Source organism: Rhinolophus sinicus, chromosome 16 (genome assembly GCF_057876585.1).
Source record: "Rhinolophus sinicus isolate RSI-liver-muscle chromosome 16, RSI-T2T, whole genome shotgun sequence".
NCBI lineage: Eukaryota > Metazoa > Chordata > Mammalia > Chiroptera > Rhinolophidae > Rhinolophus > Rhinolophus sinicus.
In genome coordinates this window covers 164,640,328-164,657,304 of record NC_142516.1, presented here as the reverse complement: position 1 = coordinate 164,657,304, position 16,977 = coordinate 164,640,328, and the positions used below count along the sequence as shown (strand labels likewise).

General features: G+C 39.3%; 1 protein-coding gene across 2 annotated transcripts in view; it reads left to right on the top strand.

The window, feature by feature from the left end:
* The first annotated feature begins 4,662 nt into the window (after positions 1–4,662).
* Positions 4,663–16,977, top strand: part of SLAIN1 (SLAIN family member 1) — a 58,089-nt gene continuing 45,774 nt past the window's right edge. The window contains exon 1 of one of the 2 annotated variants that reach the window (XM_019742586.3): positions 4,663–5,490. In XM_019742586.3, the coding sequence (XP_019598145.2) occupies positions 4,889–5,490 (602 nt within the window). In that variant the 5' untranslated portion in view covers positions 4,663–4,888. The remainder of the gene's footprint in view (positions 5,491–16,977) is intronic. The other variant, XM_074329416.2, reaches the window with a different exon arrangement.

Sequence of the window (16,977 nt, the reverse complement as noted above, 5' to 3'; positions counted from 1 at the left end):
AATTTACTGTTTTCTAATCTGAGTTTGGAAAGTTTCAGTAATCTTTGCTGGCTAATGAATGAGACTTTGTTCAAAGCATTCTTGACTATTGGTTTTGCACAATCGATAGTTTTTATTGGTAAGCCACTAAGCCCAGAGCAGGGTGTTGTGCTAGGTGCTGCTGAAGACCAGAAAGGAGATACTGCAGTTTGTGAACTTGGATTCTGAAGGCAGGCTGCCAAACTTCAAGTCCTGGATCTGTCATTTACTGGCTGGGTAATTTGGGGCAGATTATTTGACATCACTGTGCCTCAATTTCCTGATTTATAAAACAAAAATAATAATAGAAACTATCTCAGAGTGTTGTTTGATGATTAAATGAGTTAATACAAGTAAAGGGCTTAGAACAATTGCTAGCCTTTTCTAAGTACTAATCGCTACTACTAAGATAAATTGTAAAAAGTTTCATTTTAATGGGAGTGGTAGATATGTGAGCTATCCATAAAAATAACAAATTGACGCCAGAGGAAACAATATTGACTAGGAATTAGAGCTGGGTGCTGTATCCTAGTTCTATTGTTGCTTTGATACATCCTACATCTTGTCTGATAAATGAATATATCAGACTTGCCATAGTGTCTCACAGCTTGATAAGGAGAACTGAATGAAATAATGCATACTTTCTACATGAAGTCTTCCCAACATTTTTAGCCAAAATTAATTGCTCCTTCTTGGACACTCACTCCCTATGCTGTTGATTTGTATTTTCATCATGATACTTATCGCACTAAGTCTCGTACTATAGTTGTTTATGTGCTTCTTTCTCCAACTAGATAAGATCTCAGTGTCGGAGACATTGTCTTACTCACTTTTAAAAAATCATCTAGCATTGTGATTTGAGCATAATAGACATGTAATAACTGTTTATTAAAAAGGGGCTCTGAAAACTATAGCTTGCCAAATAAACAGAATTACTATTCTTATTATTATTATTCATAATATAACTACTACTATATGTGACTTTACAGGGCATAATTACATGGGTTGTTGGCAGGGATTTGAGTAGTAGAGTTGGGTGGGGTCAAAAGGGAGCAACCCAAACAAGGATTACAGGCATACCCTGGAGATATTTTGGGTTCATTTCAGAACCACAGCAATAAAGCAAGTCCTAACCTTCTTGCTGCTGGTGGTGGAGGTGGTGGTGGTGGTGGTGGTGGTGGTGTTGTAGCCTTCAATTTGTAAAAGACACAACATCTGTGAAGTGCAACAAAGTGAAGTACAAAACATGAGGTATACCTATATGTACATAAATTCCGGCTTCATGCATTTTTGTTTTCTCTCTGCATTATCTCCTTACATGAAATTGCACACATTAGATGCAGCACATATTTTTCTAGCTTTTAATTGGGTGAGATGTGAAATAATCAATTATTATGGGGTTTGCAAAAAGTCTTGTAATCCTACTGTGTTGTTACCATATGATAAATGGAGTTTATGAAAATAAACAATTAGATTCTTCTCTAAATTTCAGCTAGGGTTTGGGGATTTATTTATTTATTCATCTACTCTTTAAAAACCTATTTCAATGTTTCTTTGCTGTGCTAGACACTGCACAGGGCAGTGGAGACCCACAGTATTCAAGTCTATTCTGAGTGGATAAACAGAAATCTCCATTCAGATGCAAAAACAAACAAACAAAAAGGCAAACACTGTAGTCCAGATGAATCAACTTGAAAACATAGTCAGGGATCTTGGATCTTAGTTTAAAACCTAGATGATTTTTTTTTTTCTTTGCAGTAATTGGATCTATCAACTTGAATGAATGTAGGGCTCATATTAGGGTATGTCCACTGCGCTGATTAAAAATCTACATTTCAAACATACGGAGCTTACTCTTAGAGGAATTGTACTCTAAGACAAAGGTATATAAAGGAGTGGTTTGGACCACTAGAAACTGTGCTGAGAACTACTGTTATTTTCATGATTGAACTTGGGCAAGTGAATTAACCTTGTTAGGACATCTGTAAAACTGGGATAATAAGCTGTTCCTAGATTTCCTTGGAAAATTAGATTTAAAAATTGAAGAAGAAACTATGCTGCTTTTGCAATTCTGTGGCTGGATGAATTTGATGTCTATAGATACTATTACAGGTATATGTGAAAAATACAAATGAAATAAGTTTACTTTCTCTCTTAAAAGTCACCCCAATAAACTTTAATTTTAAAAAAAGTCACTAGAATGGCCACAGTTCTGAGGTGCACTGGAGAAATACACTTTTATTTATCTGTTTTGAATGTGTAGTATATGGATGTTTCTCATGAGCTTCTGGTGTTTCAAATGTATTTGTAAAGCGTGAAGTTTTTGTTAAGACATGCACTTTCATTTTTCATATCTTTGTAAACCTCTGAAATCACCTTATATATTTCATTTAAAATAAAAAGTATTCTAAAATGGAGCACCTATACATACAATTTCTTTCAAAATACAAAGCTTACAAATTTACATCAAAATAAAAAAAATCAAGACTGCTTAATTAAAACTTTGACACCACCAACCTCTTTAATTATATATTAAAGAGACTGGCATCCTGAGGATACCAACTTAAAATCAGTGTGTGTTTTCAGTGTCTCTGGTGTGTGTACATGTATAATTCACAGAAGAGGGGGGAAGTGCTTCAATTGAAAGGAAAGACATGATTTAAAATTTTCTAGACATGAGTCATTTCACACTTTTAAAACAGTTTGGAAGAGGGCAAATTTGTCTTTGCAGAAGAATGCAGAACAGAAGTTTAGGCCAGAGTGTTTTAGCTCTCTTTCATGTCTAAATTTCAATGAATACTTTGTTTTTACGCAACAGATTCTTATGACAAGTGTTACTTAGAGAACACAGTTCTGAAGCTTGACTACTAGTTGCGTGGATGTAGTCCATAGCCCATATTGGCTAAATGGGGGAAGAGCAGGCTGTTTATTTCTCTCCTCGAGTGTTTAAATTTTGCAGTAACGTGATTGCTTTTCTTTACATCTTAATTCTTGTTGCCTTCCTTAGTCTGCCTATTCCCAATTTCTTTTGCTAATGTGGAACCCAGCAGCTCTTTGTTCTCATTGTGTCTGTCGTCTCCCTTTCTTTGTGTTGCAGGGATTCTGCTACCCGCATCTGCCACTGAGCATGCGGAAAAAATCCTTCAATAGATTCTTTACTTAGGGCTTTCGGTAGTATTACTCCACTTTTCCAGGTTTTCGTAATAACCAGAATATCCAGAAGAAGGACTGAAACTTGGAAAGGTGATGGGTGATACAGGTGGTTAGGTGGTGGTCTAGCAAGCTGGGACACCTGAGAGGAAGGTTCAGGGTTTATGCAAGCGCTCACTAAGCAAGTTAAATACGGAACACCCACCCTTCACACAGAAACTAGAGATATAGGCTTACAACTGAGAAGACACAAGTGTTTCTGAGTAGGAAGGCACAGAGCCTTATCTAAAATCAACCGGTTCAATGCGCGAGCAGTTCCAGAGCCATGGGTACATTGCCACAAAGATTGGTGGTATCTAAAGTCCCTGAGCGGGGACTTTCACTAGATAGTTTACCATCTGAAAATGAAAACTAGTTGTATGGACTTTTCTCATAATAAAATCTCACTTTCCTCTGATTGTGTTAAACACTCAAAATGCTAAGTCAATATTAATTGAATGAAACTTGATTCAATTCTTCTTCTTAAAAGCCCTTTCGCTCTCCCCTTCCGCCTTAAAGCAGATTTGTTAGTGCTTTCCATAGGATGTAAGAAATAGATTTGAAGGTAAGATTAGGGGTATCAGGGTAGAGTTCTGACCTTAACAGCTTGTATATTATTTAATAGATGGAGCGCTACACAATTTTACTCACATGTCTCCCATATTTTTGCCTGTTTTGTTCATTGCCTGCATGGCCAGGTCTTAGAATGGTGTTGGGCAGAGTATGGTTCTCAGTCTTTTGTTTAATGACTATATAGCGTGGAAAATATGATCGTTTTATTGGGGCAAACTTTGGTGGTAAATAGAATAGTTCAAATTAGACTATTTTCAAATAAACGGAAGTTGAACACTTCAGTGGCTCTTCAGCAGCTGGCTACCCTCCCCCTCTTAGTGAGGGGGGGTTTCTTCTTTCTCCTCGGCCTCCCCTCTCCCACCATTTTGTTTCTGTATCACCAATTAGTGGATTAGATAGCATCGTTTCAAAGCTTTTCTGTTCCACGTATTTACTTTTAGGTTCTTACGATAATGTCCCCTAGCCTTTTGGTTTCCTATGGGTTTCTTTTTTTAAAATTTTATTAGTTTCAGGTTCCTATGGGTTTCACTAGCTAGTGGCTAGCAGATAACGTGGTTAAGCATAAGAGTGTTCTTGGAAGGTAGCAAGCCAGAGGGCGCGAGGTGCGCTCCTCTTGGGCTAGCACCTGCAGCTGGGGCTTCTAGGTAGAAGCGCTCAGTCCGAACTCTCCGCAGCTGCGGGAGGAAGTGCCTGTGGCGGGAAAGCTCAGGCAGGGTCCAACAGTAGGCACCTGGGCTTAAGTGGAGGGGGCGGGGGTGGGGGCCCCGCCCCTTGGGAGCTCCCCATTCCCGCTGGCCCTCCATTCAGGCCCCGCCCACCCGGCTCCCGCGCCCCGCCCCGCCCCGAGGCCGCGACTAAAACCCGGAGCCACCGAGGCGCCCAGGGGACTGGAGAGACGCTCTGAGCATGTGCAGAGCAGCTCGGCGGCTGCTGCCTAGGCGGGAGGCTGGAGCCCGGTGCTGATGCGAGCAGCCCACTCGGCCTCAGCCCCAGCGTGGTCGGCCCCCCGGGCCGGGCGGCAGGGAAGGAGCCGTAGCCTCCCCGCGGCCAGAGGAGCCTGCACGAAGGTGCGCAACCCCCGGCGGCTGCGGCGCCCTCCGGGCCCAGGATGATGGCGGAGCAGGTGAAATGCGCCTCGGCGGGGGGCGGCTCCGGAGCGGGCTCCGGGCCGGTGGTGAACGCGGAGCTAGAGGTGAAGAAGCTACAGGAGCTGGTGCGCAAGCTGGAGAAGCAAAACGAGCAGCTGCGGAGCCGGGCGGCCAGCGCGGCCGCCGCCCCGCACCTGCTGCTGCTGCCGCCGCCGCCGCCCCCCGCCGCGCCGCCCCCCGCCGGGGCCTGCAGCCCGTTGGGTCCGCGGAGCCCCCCAGCCACCGCTGCCTCTTCTGGGGGCCTGGGGCTCGGACTGGCGCTGGGCGCCGGGGGCGGAGGCAGTGGCAGCACCAGTCCCGCGTTCCCGGGGACCTACTGCCTGCCCAGCCCGGCGCCCTCCCTGCTCTGCAACCTGGCGCAGCCCCCCGAGGCGCCCTTCGTCTACTTCAAGCCTGCGACGGGCTTCTTCGGCGCGGGTGGCGGGCCGGAGCCCGGGGGCGTGGGAACGCCGCCCGGGGGAGCCGCCGCGCCACCCTCGCCGCCCCCCACGCTGCTGGATGAGGTGGAGCCGCTGGACCTGGAGAGCGTGGCTGCCTGGCGGGACGAGGACGACTACACCTGGTATGGCCGAGCTGCGCTCCCTGCCCCGGGACCTGGGCTTGGAGGCCCCGAGGACGGCGGGGAGGACCTGGACAGGAAGGGGGGGGGGCTCCCCTCTCCCCTGTGCCCCGGACGCTGTGGCCTAGCAGGTGCCGAGCCGGGCGAGGAGTGGAGGAGGCTTTACACGAGGGCGGAAACCTGGTTCTGAAAGCTCAGGCTGACCCGACTGGGGATGAACTGGTCCCCTCCATCTCCTTGTGTGCAGGTTTCCGCTGATTGTTGGGTCCCAAGCGCCTTATACTATTAACTGAAAAATCCATGTTATCTTGTCTTTTTGTTACTCAGTCTTGCTTCCCCCGCCCTCCCTCCCCCAGCATTTTTGGTAGTGACGCGGAATGGGTAGGGGTTGGCCTCAGTCTGCGACTGTTACTCCCAAACGAACGCTGGGCAGGATCTGCGTATTGTCCCTCCCCCTGTGGCATCCCACGCTGACTAGTGATTGATCTCCCCTTAGAGACTCGTTCTTGTAGTTTGAGTTGTGCGGTTGTACGTCCTCATTCCCTTCATTTTCATTAATAGCTTCTCATTTCAGAGACTGACTGACTTTATTTAAATGTGCTGACCTCACTGGCTTTTCTGTTAGTAATGGTATAAAAAATGAGAGCTTTTCAGGGAATGTAGTGGGCAACTTGAAGACACTCTTGCTTGGGAACTAAGGAGCTTTGCTTAATAAATTAAACTGGTGATTGACGAAAAGTGAGATTAAAGAAACTTTAATTTTCAGAAACTAAGTTATCAGAAAACTTGAGGCTGGCAGCATTTATCCAGTAGAAATCAGTTTAGCTCTTTCTGCTTTCCATCAATGAGTAACTTTGGAGGAAGGGGTTCTAATTCCTTTATTTTTCATTTTTCATGCTATTTGCTCATAGAGAAATAATATGCTTTCTTCAGTCTCTAGAGGTACTGGGATATGGTCAGATGTGTAGAAGCTTCAGATAGGGTGGAACTTAGGTTCATATGGGGAAAATGAACAGCACTCACCTCTACGTAGCAGTGGCCTGAAGAATTGAGTTGTACTCCTTTTATCTTGGGTCCCTTTATTTAGGACCCTTCCTATTTTTGCAAGTTGAGTTTTCCTTACTTTGTGTTCCTGTTGCATGACTGCACAAGAGGGAATGGGAAATGGAGAACTCTACTGGGATCTGCTGTGTTCCTTTTACTTTACACTCTTTTATGTGAGAACTCTGTAACGTGTGTTCACTAATTGGTTTGATTCTGAGAGTCAGAATGCATGGAGAATATTCATATATAAGGCATTCATGCTCCTCCCTAGTACTTTACTTTTGGGCATCTGTGCCAGTAGCTCAAGTTGTAAAAATCAAAACAATTCACCTCTTTCTTTAAGCCATTCAAGTTCCATTAAATGGGACTTAAGCCATTCTTTAGAAGCTACACCTTTATTTTTGTGAAGCCCAGGCTGTATTGTAATCTCAGTGTCAGCCTGAAAATGGTACTGGAAGATGCTCTCCTGGTGGCTCTTAGGTTGGTTAATCACTAGTAACTATAAGCCCTTATGCCCTCATATTAGTTTAGATTGATTTAGTCCCCATTTGGCCTTTTCTGAAGATAACGTGCTAAAATAGTGGAAGGAAACTTGTTTGTATTTTTGATGGAGATCAATTCTATGCTTTAAAATATTAGCACTTAAAAATTATACTGTTATTAAGTGTATTAGATTGGTGATAGTATACATAGCTAATATAATTTTAATATTTCTTTTGAATGGGTTTCTACCATATTTAGTTATCCAATGATTGGTTGTACTTGATATCTAGACTTGGCTTTCATAGTTTTGTGGTTTTTTTTATCAAAATAGTATTGAAACAACTAACTTAAATCACCTAGTTAGTGGGATTAGCCTATTAGCACTTAAGATGGTTTGAAGCAAATCTAAATTGTAGCAGGTTTTACTAATTTTACTCAACTATATAGGTGAATAAATAAATCATTGCCTTGACACTTTACAAGTGTTCCTTCAGACAGATGGACAGTACTTATAGTACTGTGTCTTCTTCAAAACAAACCTAGGATTAGAATCCCAGGTGGAAAAACAGGGAGGGATCATTAATCTTAGTGGAATGGACTTAAAAAATTTTTAAAGGTCACCTGATTTACAAAAAAGTTTCTCTCATAGCATTAAGATATTTTTGTATTGCAATATTTTGGGCTATTGATGAACAAATAATCAACAGGGTTTAACCCACTTGTCAATGCTTGCAGAGCCCTCTGCAGTGCCTTCATCACTGCAAACTGTGTGTGTCCCCGTCTTGTGGTCCCGCCGGGTACTTTTCCTTTGAATTCCCTGATGTGTTTGCAGGAAGGCAACTTATTTGTATTTTCCACTTATTAAGAAACAACTGGAGTAGATTACAGGTACCTGATTATTAAAAATATTTAAAAATAAAGGTTTTACATTTTCAATGTAAAAAAAGTCAAAACACAGAAATGAACATAAAGTTGCAAGTCTTCTCTCTTACTCTCAATTTACAACCATAACTCAGTTACCCCTGCTCCCATTCTGTAGATCCTTCAAGATAAAAACATAATCATACAAATCAATTTGTAAATATATATGGATTAGTTTTTTTATACTTACCTTTAATTGAACATGTCTTGGAGGACCTCTGTCTCCCTGCAGCAATGGCATTGTTGTTAAAGTAAAAATATGAACCAAGTTACTGTTAACTGCATCACCTGCAGTTTTTCATGCATTTTTATCATGATTTTATCCTAACAAGTTAAACAAAATTGGTATTTGATAATTTATTTTGAGTAGTACTGCCTGCTAAGATGTCTTCAGGAAATAAAGTTCACAGATGTGGATTAATCACTGAACATTTTACAAGTTTTTCCATTGTAAGTCTATTTTTTCTAATAAAGCAGAGTATAACTATTCACCTTTTGTAATAACCTGGACAACACTTGGCTCAAGAATTATGGGAATGCACAAGGAAACAGTGAATTAAAGAGTCAGTATTTTCTTGATGATAGTTCATTGGTTAATGAATGGGTCAATCAGATCTCTTAGGACTTTTTTCCAAACAATTATTTAATGTGGAAGTATCTTCTATTTATAACAAAACAAAACTTGATGTAAGAAGAACTATGTGTTTTGCTTTTCATTTTCATGAAAATCTTTGAAACAAAACAGTTGTCTGATTTCTTCAAATATTTATCTCAGTTGAATTTAAAGTATTTAATTTTGCCATAATACGACCTGATTGTCTCAGCACAGTGATGCTAGAATTAAATGTCCCAGAAAACTAAAGTTGATTACAGTGCCAGAACCTTAATTCTTAAGTCCAGTTATTACAATCCCATAATATTTCAGCTCCCTTGTTTCACTGTTGAGGGACTGAAGCTCCAAGGTGAAATGAGTTCTGTAAGCTCCTGTATTTATTTACTGAAAAAGTCAAGATCAAAATCCAGATTGTTTAAACAGATTCAGAAGTGTTGACAGCATTGGTATTTTCCCCCAGCTTCAGATGTAACCATTAGCGGGCTATAAAGTCAGGTTAGTGGATTTTATTTTCTTTTTAACATTTAAATTTTATTCAATTGTTAACGTCTCATGAAATTTACCTTGCATCTTTATCAGATAAAAAGTAACAGATATTTAAGTTTTCTTTAAAAAAATGAAGTGCAGTAGAATGTAAAATTAGAGTGCATTATATCGTACAATACAAACTTGTCTTGGGTAAACTTATTTCAGTTTTATGTGTGTGTGACCTGGGCTGAAATAGTAAATGTATTTGTACCTCATGGTGAAAGTTAGAAAAAGTCCAGTTTATACTGTTTGAAAGCAAAATGTACTGGAAAAACAGGTGGCAAAGCACAGCTCTCTGAAGATAATGGAGCAGTGGGTTTTGCACACTGCAACCAGAAAGACAAGTCTACATTCAGAAAATGCAAAGATACACATATTCCAGTTAATATACAAAACATAGGTCATATAAGGAGACTTTTATTTTCGTGTAGTGGCAATTAGCAGGATATTGAGACTTATGTAAAAGGGATATGGCAGGGATTATAAATTTGCCCAACTGGAAAGGACAGGAGAAAAGTCCATAATTATACAAAGGAAAAATGGTGATATGTACAAATTAAGGAAAATTTAATGAATGAATTTTCATCTTCCATGTGTAACACCAAGACCCTGGACAGCTGGCTGAACTCCTTGCCAATTCTTCATCAAAGCTGTTGAACACCTTGAACTATACATATGGCATGGCTAAATTAGACCACCTAAACTGTTTTTTGCATAATTAATTTTCAGTGAAAAAACCAAAGGATGCTTCACTTTCTGACAATGCTAATTGAAAACAGCATCAGTGTTTTCTAAGAGCAAATGGAGTTGACTGAAGTATGTGCTGACGTGTCTTTAAAATGAAAATGTTGAAACGCTGCAGTAAGACACTGAAATAGAAGTTTAGATCTAACTGTGGAGGCAGTGGGGAGTCTGCTGTAGGATTGTTCAGTAACTAAAATTTGGACTTTGTGTAGTCTTTTAATAGCTTAGTGGGGGTAAGTTTCTGTTGCAGTGGATGACCAGTCTGACCCCAGCAGGTGCTAGTGGATCGAACACTGTTCAATTTGACTAGAGATTGATTGATTGTGCTCATCAGTGCTGACATTTTAGCTTTCCTTAAAATAAAACTTGTGGTGATGGAAGGCTCTTAAAAATCACTTGAAAATTGTCCCATATTACTTTTCAATGACAGGTCTTTTTTGGATATATTGCTTTTGTATTATCTGCAGAAGGATGACTTTAGAACTAAATATTTACTGGAGAATAACAGATTTTTTTTTTCTAGACAGTTGTAATACTTCATTCGAAGCGTATGGCGGGCTTTGTATTATTTCTTACCTCTCAGTGGTAGCACATTTATGAAGTCAAGTGGCCTAGAATATGAAATGTTTGCAAAAGGAGATTCTATGAGAAGGATGATAGTCATATTTTCTTTATGAAGTTTCTAGTCATACGCTTTTGGAAATTATCGAAGCAAAGTTAAAGAAAATTAGAGTGTGACTCAAGTGATAGCTTTTTTAATATTTGAAGAACTCGCAAGTTTTAGACTAAGGCTTTTCGTATAGTCTTGCCAGATTCTAATATACCATCGATGAAACTATAGAAGTTGAAAGTAATTTGTAAGTCACTAGGAGGTATGTTGTGTTAATGACGGCAATAAAGGATATTGTAAATGGTGCTGGCATTGGCAATGACAATGAATAAGGTGATTTATTAAAAAGAAATTTTTAAAAGATTAGAACCATTTACGGGAAGTAAAGATTTTACTTTGCTTATCTAGTTTTGGAAATTGTAGGAGTGGTACTCAAGGAATTCGTAGCTACGTGATCTCCATAACTAACCACCTTTTTCCTTCTTAATTTAAATCCAGTTCTAGGCCTTAGCCATAGACATAGGCTCAAACCTTAGACACAGTAGGCTCAAAGCTATCCTGGGTGCATTGTTTGGAGACTGATTCTGAAAATGATCACTTGTCTTAATACCGTATATTTGCATAATGCTTCTAGAGTTTTATCAAAGTAATACAATAAGTAGGATGTAAATAGTTCCAAAACCCATCGATAAGCGAGACTTTTTACAGAAAGCAGCGCTTTTCCACTCTTTCTACCTCTGAGTCCTGCACATAGGCATCACTTTAAACTCCTCTAGTTGTTGCTTTGGTTCTTTATTTCTAAACTTTTTATTATATGCTTTTAAACATCTGTAGACTTCTTTTGGAAGGTGAGGACTAAGCTCTCTTCCCCTCACCCCAAACCACCATATTTCCTTTCCCTTCTGAAAAATTTTTTTTAAAATAATTTTTGTATTAAATCATGTAATTCCTGTGTTATGATTATAATTGTTATTAGCCGAGCCCTGTTAAATGCATGTTATATTTTATTTTCTCTAAACCCTATGTTCCTCTACGAGTTAGTAATGGTCTAGCTCTCTTTTTTCCTCTTCACTTTCTTTAATCCCTTATTGTTTATCTAAACACACTATTTGAGCCATATAATTCCCCAGTAAGGTCAAACACATTTGATAATCTCTTAAATCTGTTTTTAAATATGTATTTTGTAGTACTACCCATTTGGTACTCTTAAGCCCACTGCTCTCGTCTTTACTGTTTGCTCCTTAGGCTGGATGCCTACTGCTGTTGTCATGGGAATTCCTTAGGTTTCTTGCCTATGTAGGATCTCCTGTTTCTTTAATTCTCTGTCTTCGTATTTCATTTATTCTTGTAGGTGGGGCACAGCCTCCAATAGCTTTCTGAGAAAGGGTACGAGGAGTATACTTTGAAATCCTGCCTATTTGAAAATGTCTTTATTCTCTGCTCATGCAAGAGTCATAGTTGAGCTGGGTATGAAAGTCTAAGTCAATAATTTTCTTCATATAAGTCAATAATTTTCTTCATGTTTGAAGACATTGTTCCATTTTGTTCTAATTTGCATAATGTTCTAGATATTGAAGTCTATTATGATTTGGATACCCAGTCCTTCTTGACTTCTGGTTTCTTTTTTTTAAATCCCTAGTGTTCTACAATGTCACGTTTTTACCTTAGTATGGGCCTCTCTATTCATTTGTTGTACTGGACATTTGTGGGTGCTTTCTCTGTAGAACTCAATGGTCTGCCTTTAACTCTCAGAAATTTTCTTTTTTCCTTTTTTTTTTTTTTTTTTTTACGTGTGTGTGTGTGTGTGTGTGTGTGTGTGTGTGTATTAGAACTTGTAGTAATCAGATGTAGGCCCACCTGGTACAATCACTTAATTTTCTTATTCATCTCCTGTTGTAAATCTGCATCTTTGTTTTGCTTCTGGTAGACTTCTTTGACTTTATTTTCCAAACTTACTCATTGAATCTTTTGTCTCTGCTATAATAGTTTCATTTCCCAAGCTTGAAGAAACTTTTTTTTTCAATATCCTGTTGTTTTATGAATGCAACATTTTCTCTGTGGTGATATTTTATAATTGTCTTGGATTTTTCATCTGTTCTCTACATTGTTTTTCTCATTTTTTCCCCCTTTACTTTTAGTCTGAGGGTTTTATTTGAAAGGAATATTCCAATTACCTGGTGTCATTGGTTGTTTGTTCATATCCAGAGGAGGTATTGAAGTTGATCTAAAGCTCTGTATGGGTGGTGCTTTCTGACTGGTGCACTTTACTAAATTATTGGGTGAGTAGCAGTTAAAGTTTCAGTATTTCTAGGTCTTCTCTTGGGTTCATCTGTTTTTCCAAATACAAACCTTCCATACTCCTGAGAGATTTAAATAAGACAGTCAGTTCTAGGAATGTAAAGGAAGAAAGGGGGCTAGGGTTCTAACCGACAGCAGGTACACTTTCATTTAGTCCCTCTGGTTCAGTAAGGTTCTTCATCCCTGCTTCAGCTAAATCTGGTGTGCCTGAAGTCAGAGCTTCTCTGGGTTAACCTATCCACATAGTAAGCCTGTGGCCTTAGGTTGTGATGGAGAAGGAGTGGTGGGACTTGGCTGTATGGGGGGGGGGGGGGCTAGGGTTCTGTTTGTTCCTTATGCAGCCTTCCAGCTGTATTTCCTTCTTTCAGTCACTTGATCATCCCCATGTTGTATGAACTTAAGGGTAAGGGTGAGATATAAGTACAAGATAGCATGGATGGACAATGGAGTATAAAAAAGAGAAATGAAGATGGCAGAGTGGGTCACTTAACAATCATACGTGCCTGTTGGAACTGAGCACTGCCTTTGACTATGTTGCGAGGCTGTGGTCAAATGAAAGAAAACTACATGACATAAGCCTAAGAGATTAAGGGAATCTTCTAAAAACAAATCCAGAGGTATCACAGTCCCCAATTTCAAACTATACTACAAAGCTATAGTAATCAAAACAGTATGCTATTTGATTAGAAAAACTAAAACAGACCAATAGAAAAGAATTGAGAGTTCAGAAATAAGCCCTTACATATAAGGGCAAATAATTTATGACAAAGGAGACAAATATACAATGGAGAAAGGAAAGTCTTTTTAATAGTGGTGCTAGGAAAATTGAACAGTAGTATTCAGAAGGATAAAACTGGACCACTATCTTACACCATACACAAAAAAATTAACTCAAAATGGATTAAAGATTTGAATGTAAGATGTGAAACAATAAAATACATAGAAAAAAACATAGGCACTGAGCTTCTGGACATTGGTCTTCTCAGAGGTGTTTTTATGAATTTGTCTCCAAAAACAAGGGAAACAAAAGCAAAAATAAATGAGTGGAAAGGATGTGGAGAAAAGGGAGCTTTCTTACGTTGTTGGTGGGGATATAAATTGGTGCAGCCACTATGGAAAGCAATCTGGAGATTTCTTTAAAAATAAAGAACGAAACGACCATATGATTCAGCAAAAAAAAAAAAAAAGCGAAAAGCTCTACCAAAAAAAAAAAAAAAATGGGGGTGGGTATCTGAAATCCAGAGGCAGGCCAGTTGGTGAAAGCTTCCTCTTAGAGGAAGATAGGAGCAGTTGTCCCTTACTGTGCTAGAGGTAATGGGCAGAGCAGGGCTTCAGATAGTAGTTTCACATGGCAGCTGAGAGACATTTGAGAAGCAAAGGCTCAAACGGTGTCATGAGTTTGTGTATTAAATAGTGAGGAAATTGTATTAACTTAAAGCCTAAAGGTGATGAAATTTCACACTTAACTAATTTAGGGGCTTATTTATGTCAGGGCTGTGGCACCTGCTTCTCTGATTCATCTACATGGTAGATGGCAACTCGAGTCGCAAGTCTTAACATTGAGGAACAGGAAGCAGTCCATTCCTGTCTTGTGACTTTTATTTTAAAGCTTTATTAAGGTATAAATGAAATGTAAACTGCATATATTTAAGATGTACTACTTGATAGGTTTTGACATGTGTATCCACCTGTAAAACCACCACCACAATCAAAATAGTGGCTATATCCCAACTGTCCAAGTTTCGCTGTGCCCCTTTGTATTCCCTCTCTCCTGATCCTGCCTGTCTTCAACCCAGGCAACCTGTTTTCTGTCAGTCTAGGTTAGTTTATGTTTTCTATACTTTTATAGCAATAAAAACATATCGTATGTACTCATTTTCATTTGTTTTTGGTTTAGCTTCTTACAATTAAAATAATTATTTTGAAATTAATCTGTATTGTTACATGAATCCGTGGCTCTCTTTTTATTGTGAGAGCTGTTGGGTTGTATGGGACATAACGGTTTGTCTGTTCATCTTTTAATGAACATTTGGTTGTTTTCAATTTGAGGCTATTATAAATAAGCCTTTGTTATGGATATGTGCATTCATGTCTTTTGGCTAAATACTTAATGACTTTTGAATGGTTGGAGCCGAGTAGGTGTATGTTAACTTTTTAAGCAGCTGCCATAATCTTTTCCAAAGTGGTTATGCTGTTTTACATTTCCACCCGCAGTGCATTGTATGAGTTTCAGTTGTACCACATCATCACCGATACTTGCTATGGCCAATCTTTCTAATTTTAGCCATTCTATTATAATAGATACATAGTAGTCTCTCATTGTGGTTCTAGTTTGTATTTCCCTAATGACTAATGCTGAGCAGATTTTCTATATGCTGTTTGCCAACCGCAGATTTTCTTTGGTGAAATATCTGTTCATATCTTTTGTCCATTTAAGAAAAAAATGTGGTTGCTTATTACTGAGTTTGCAGATTTTTTATATGTATTCGACATACAAGTTCTACATACAGATATATGATTTGCAGATATTTTCTCCCAATCCATGGCTCATCATTCCCTTAATAGCGTCTTTCAAAGAGCAAAGTTTTACTTTTTATGAAGTCCAATAAGTGTGTTTTTTTCTTTTATGGATTATGATTTCAGTATGAGAAATTGTATCTCAGAAATATTTGCCAACCTAAGGATACAGAGACTTTCGCCTATGATTTCTTCTAAAAATTTTATAGTTTCAGGTTTTACATTTTTCCATTCTTTTACTTTTATTCTGTGTGTTTATACTTGAAGTGTGTGTAAAGTATATATATATTGTAGGCAGCATATAATTGGGTGTTTTGTGACCCTTTAAAAATGGGGAGAAACTGGACCACCTGCCTATCAGAATGTTTCTCCTTAGTTTTTATTGGCTAGGATGGTTGGTGTCCAGGGCCTCTGCCTAAAGCAGTCACTGGGCAAAGGGCACAGTGGGATTACCAGGCTTGGCTTAGTCCAGTGCGTCCATCTCCAGGAGTGGTCTGCGGGCAGCCCTATCAGCGTTCAGGTCTTGGACCCCACACCAAGCCTACTGAGTCAGGTAGGTCAGACCTGCCTGCAATCACGTGTTAGCAACCTGTGTTTTAGCAAGCCCTCTAAGAGTTTGTGATGCACCAAAGATTGCGAACAACTGGCCTAGACTAACCTTTACTTGGGGACGTAAAGAGAGCTGCATAGTACTGGACAGTTCAGGCGTCCTTTAGCAGGGGAGGGTGAAAAGGCTGGATTTATATCGGTAGGTGATACTCTTGTCAGAGTAGGCTGAAGTGGGGCCCAGGGATATAAAGTTTTAAGAGTGTCCACACTCTCAGGGGATAATGATATGTTAGGATTACTATCAAGTTGATTAACAGAGTATTTTAGAATCTTCATCTGTAATAGAAGCTAACAAACTGCATCCTACAGGCAAATTGGGCCAGCTGCCTGGTTTGTATGGCTGGTCACCTAGATTTTTACATTATTAAGTGATTGAAAAAAAGCAAAAGAATACTATTTCATGATGTGAAAATTATGGGAAATTCAGCTTTTAATGTCTGTAGGTAAAGTTTATAGGAACACAGCTATACTTAGTCATTTACATATCATCTGTGATGCTTTGGGGCCGTAATGGGGGGGTGAGTAGTTAGGACACAGACTGTGTGGCCCACAGGCCTAAGTACTTCCTCGCTGGCCCTTTACAGACAATGTTTGCCAACCCCTGACCTAAAAGAATAATTTACCGAAGAATGAATGGTACATTCCCCGACCAGCTTGGATAACTGATCAATTACTCTACTATGTGGAAGTCCTGACTATAAACAGTAAAAGAGTGAATAATGAAGTATGTTATTTAAAGAAAGTGTGTTCATTAGAATTATGGTAACTTTGAAGGAGTTATTTAATGAGATCTGTAATTAGAATACAGCTTTATAAAGTAATGTCAATTACTGGAGCCAGTGATTATAATTTTCTTCCTCCTTTTTTCTAGTTAACTTGGTTAATCCTCAAGATAAACCTTTTTAAATAACCTATCGCTGAAACTCTAAAATTTACCTTAGCACAGTATGTCAATGAGCGGAAATCTTTGTTTTAACTTACAGTGCCTCATGGTGGTAATTTTGAATCCTACCCATTACTATGTAATGATATAGATGCTGGAAGAGAACTCTTCCTAAAACATTTTGAAAGCTGTTAGTTTGGCTTTAATGAGAAAGAAGTACATACCAAATTTAGTATAGAT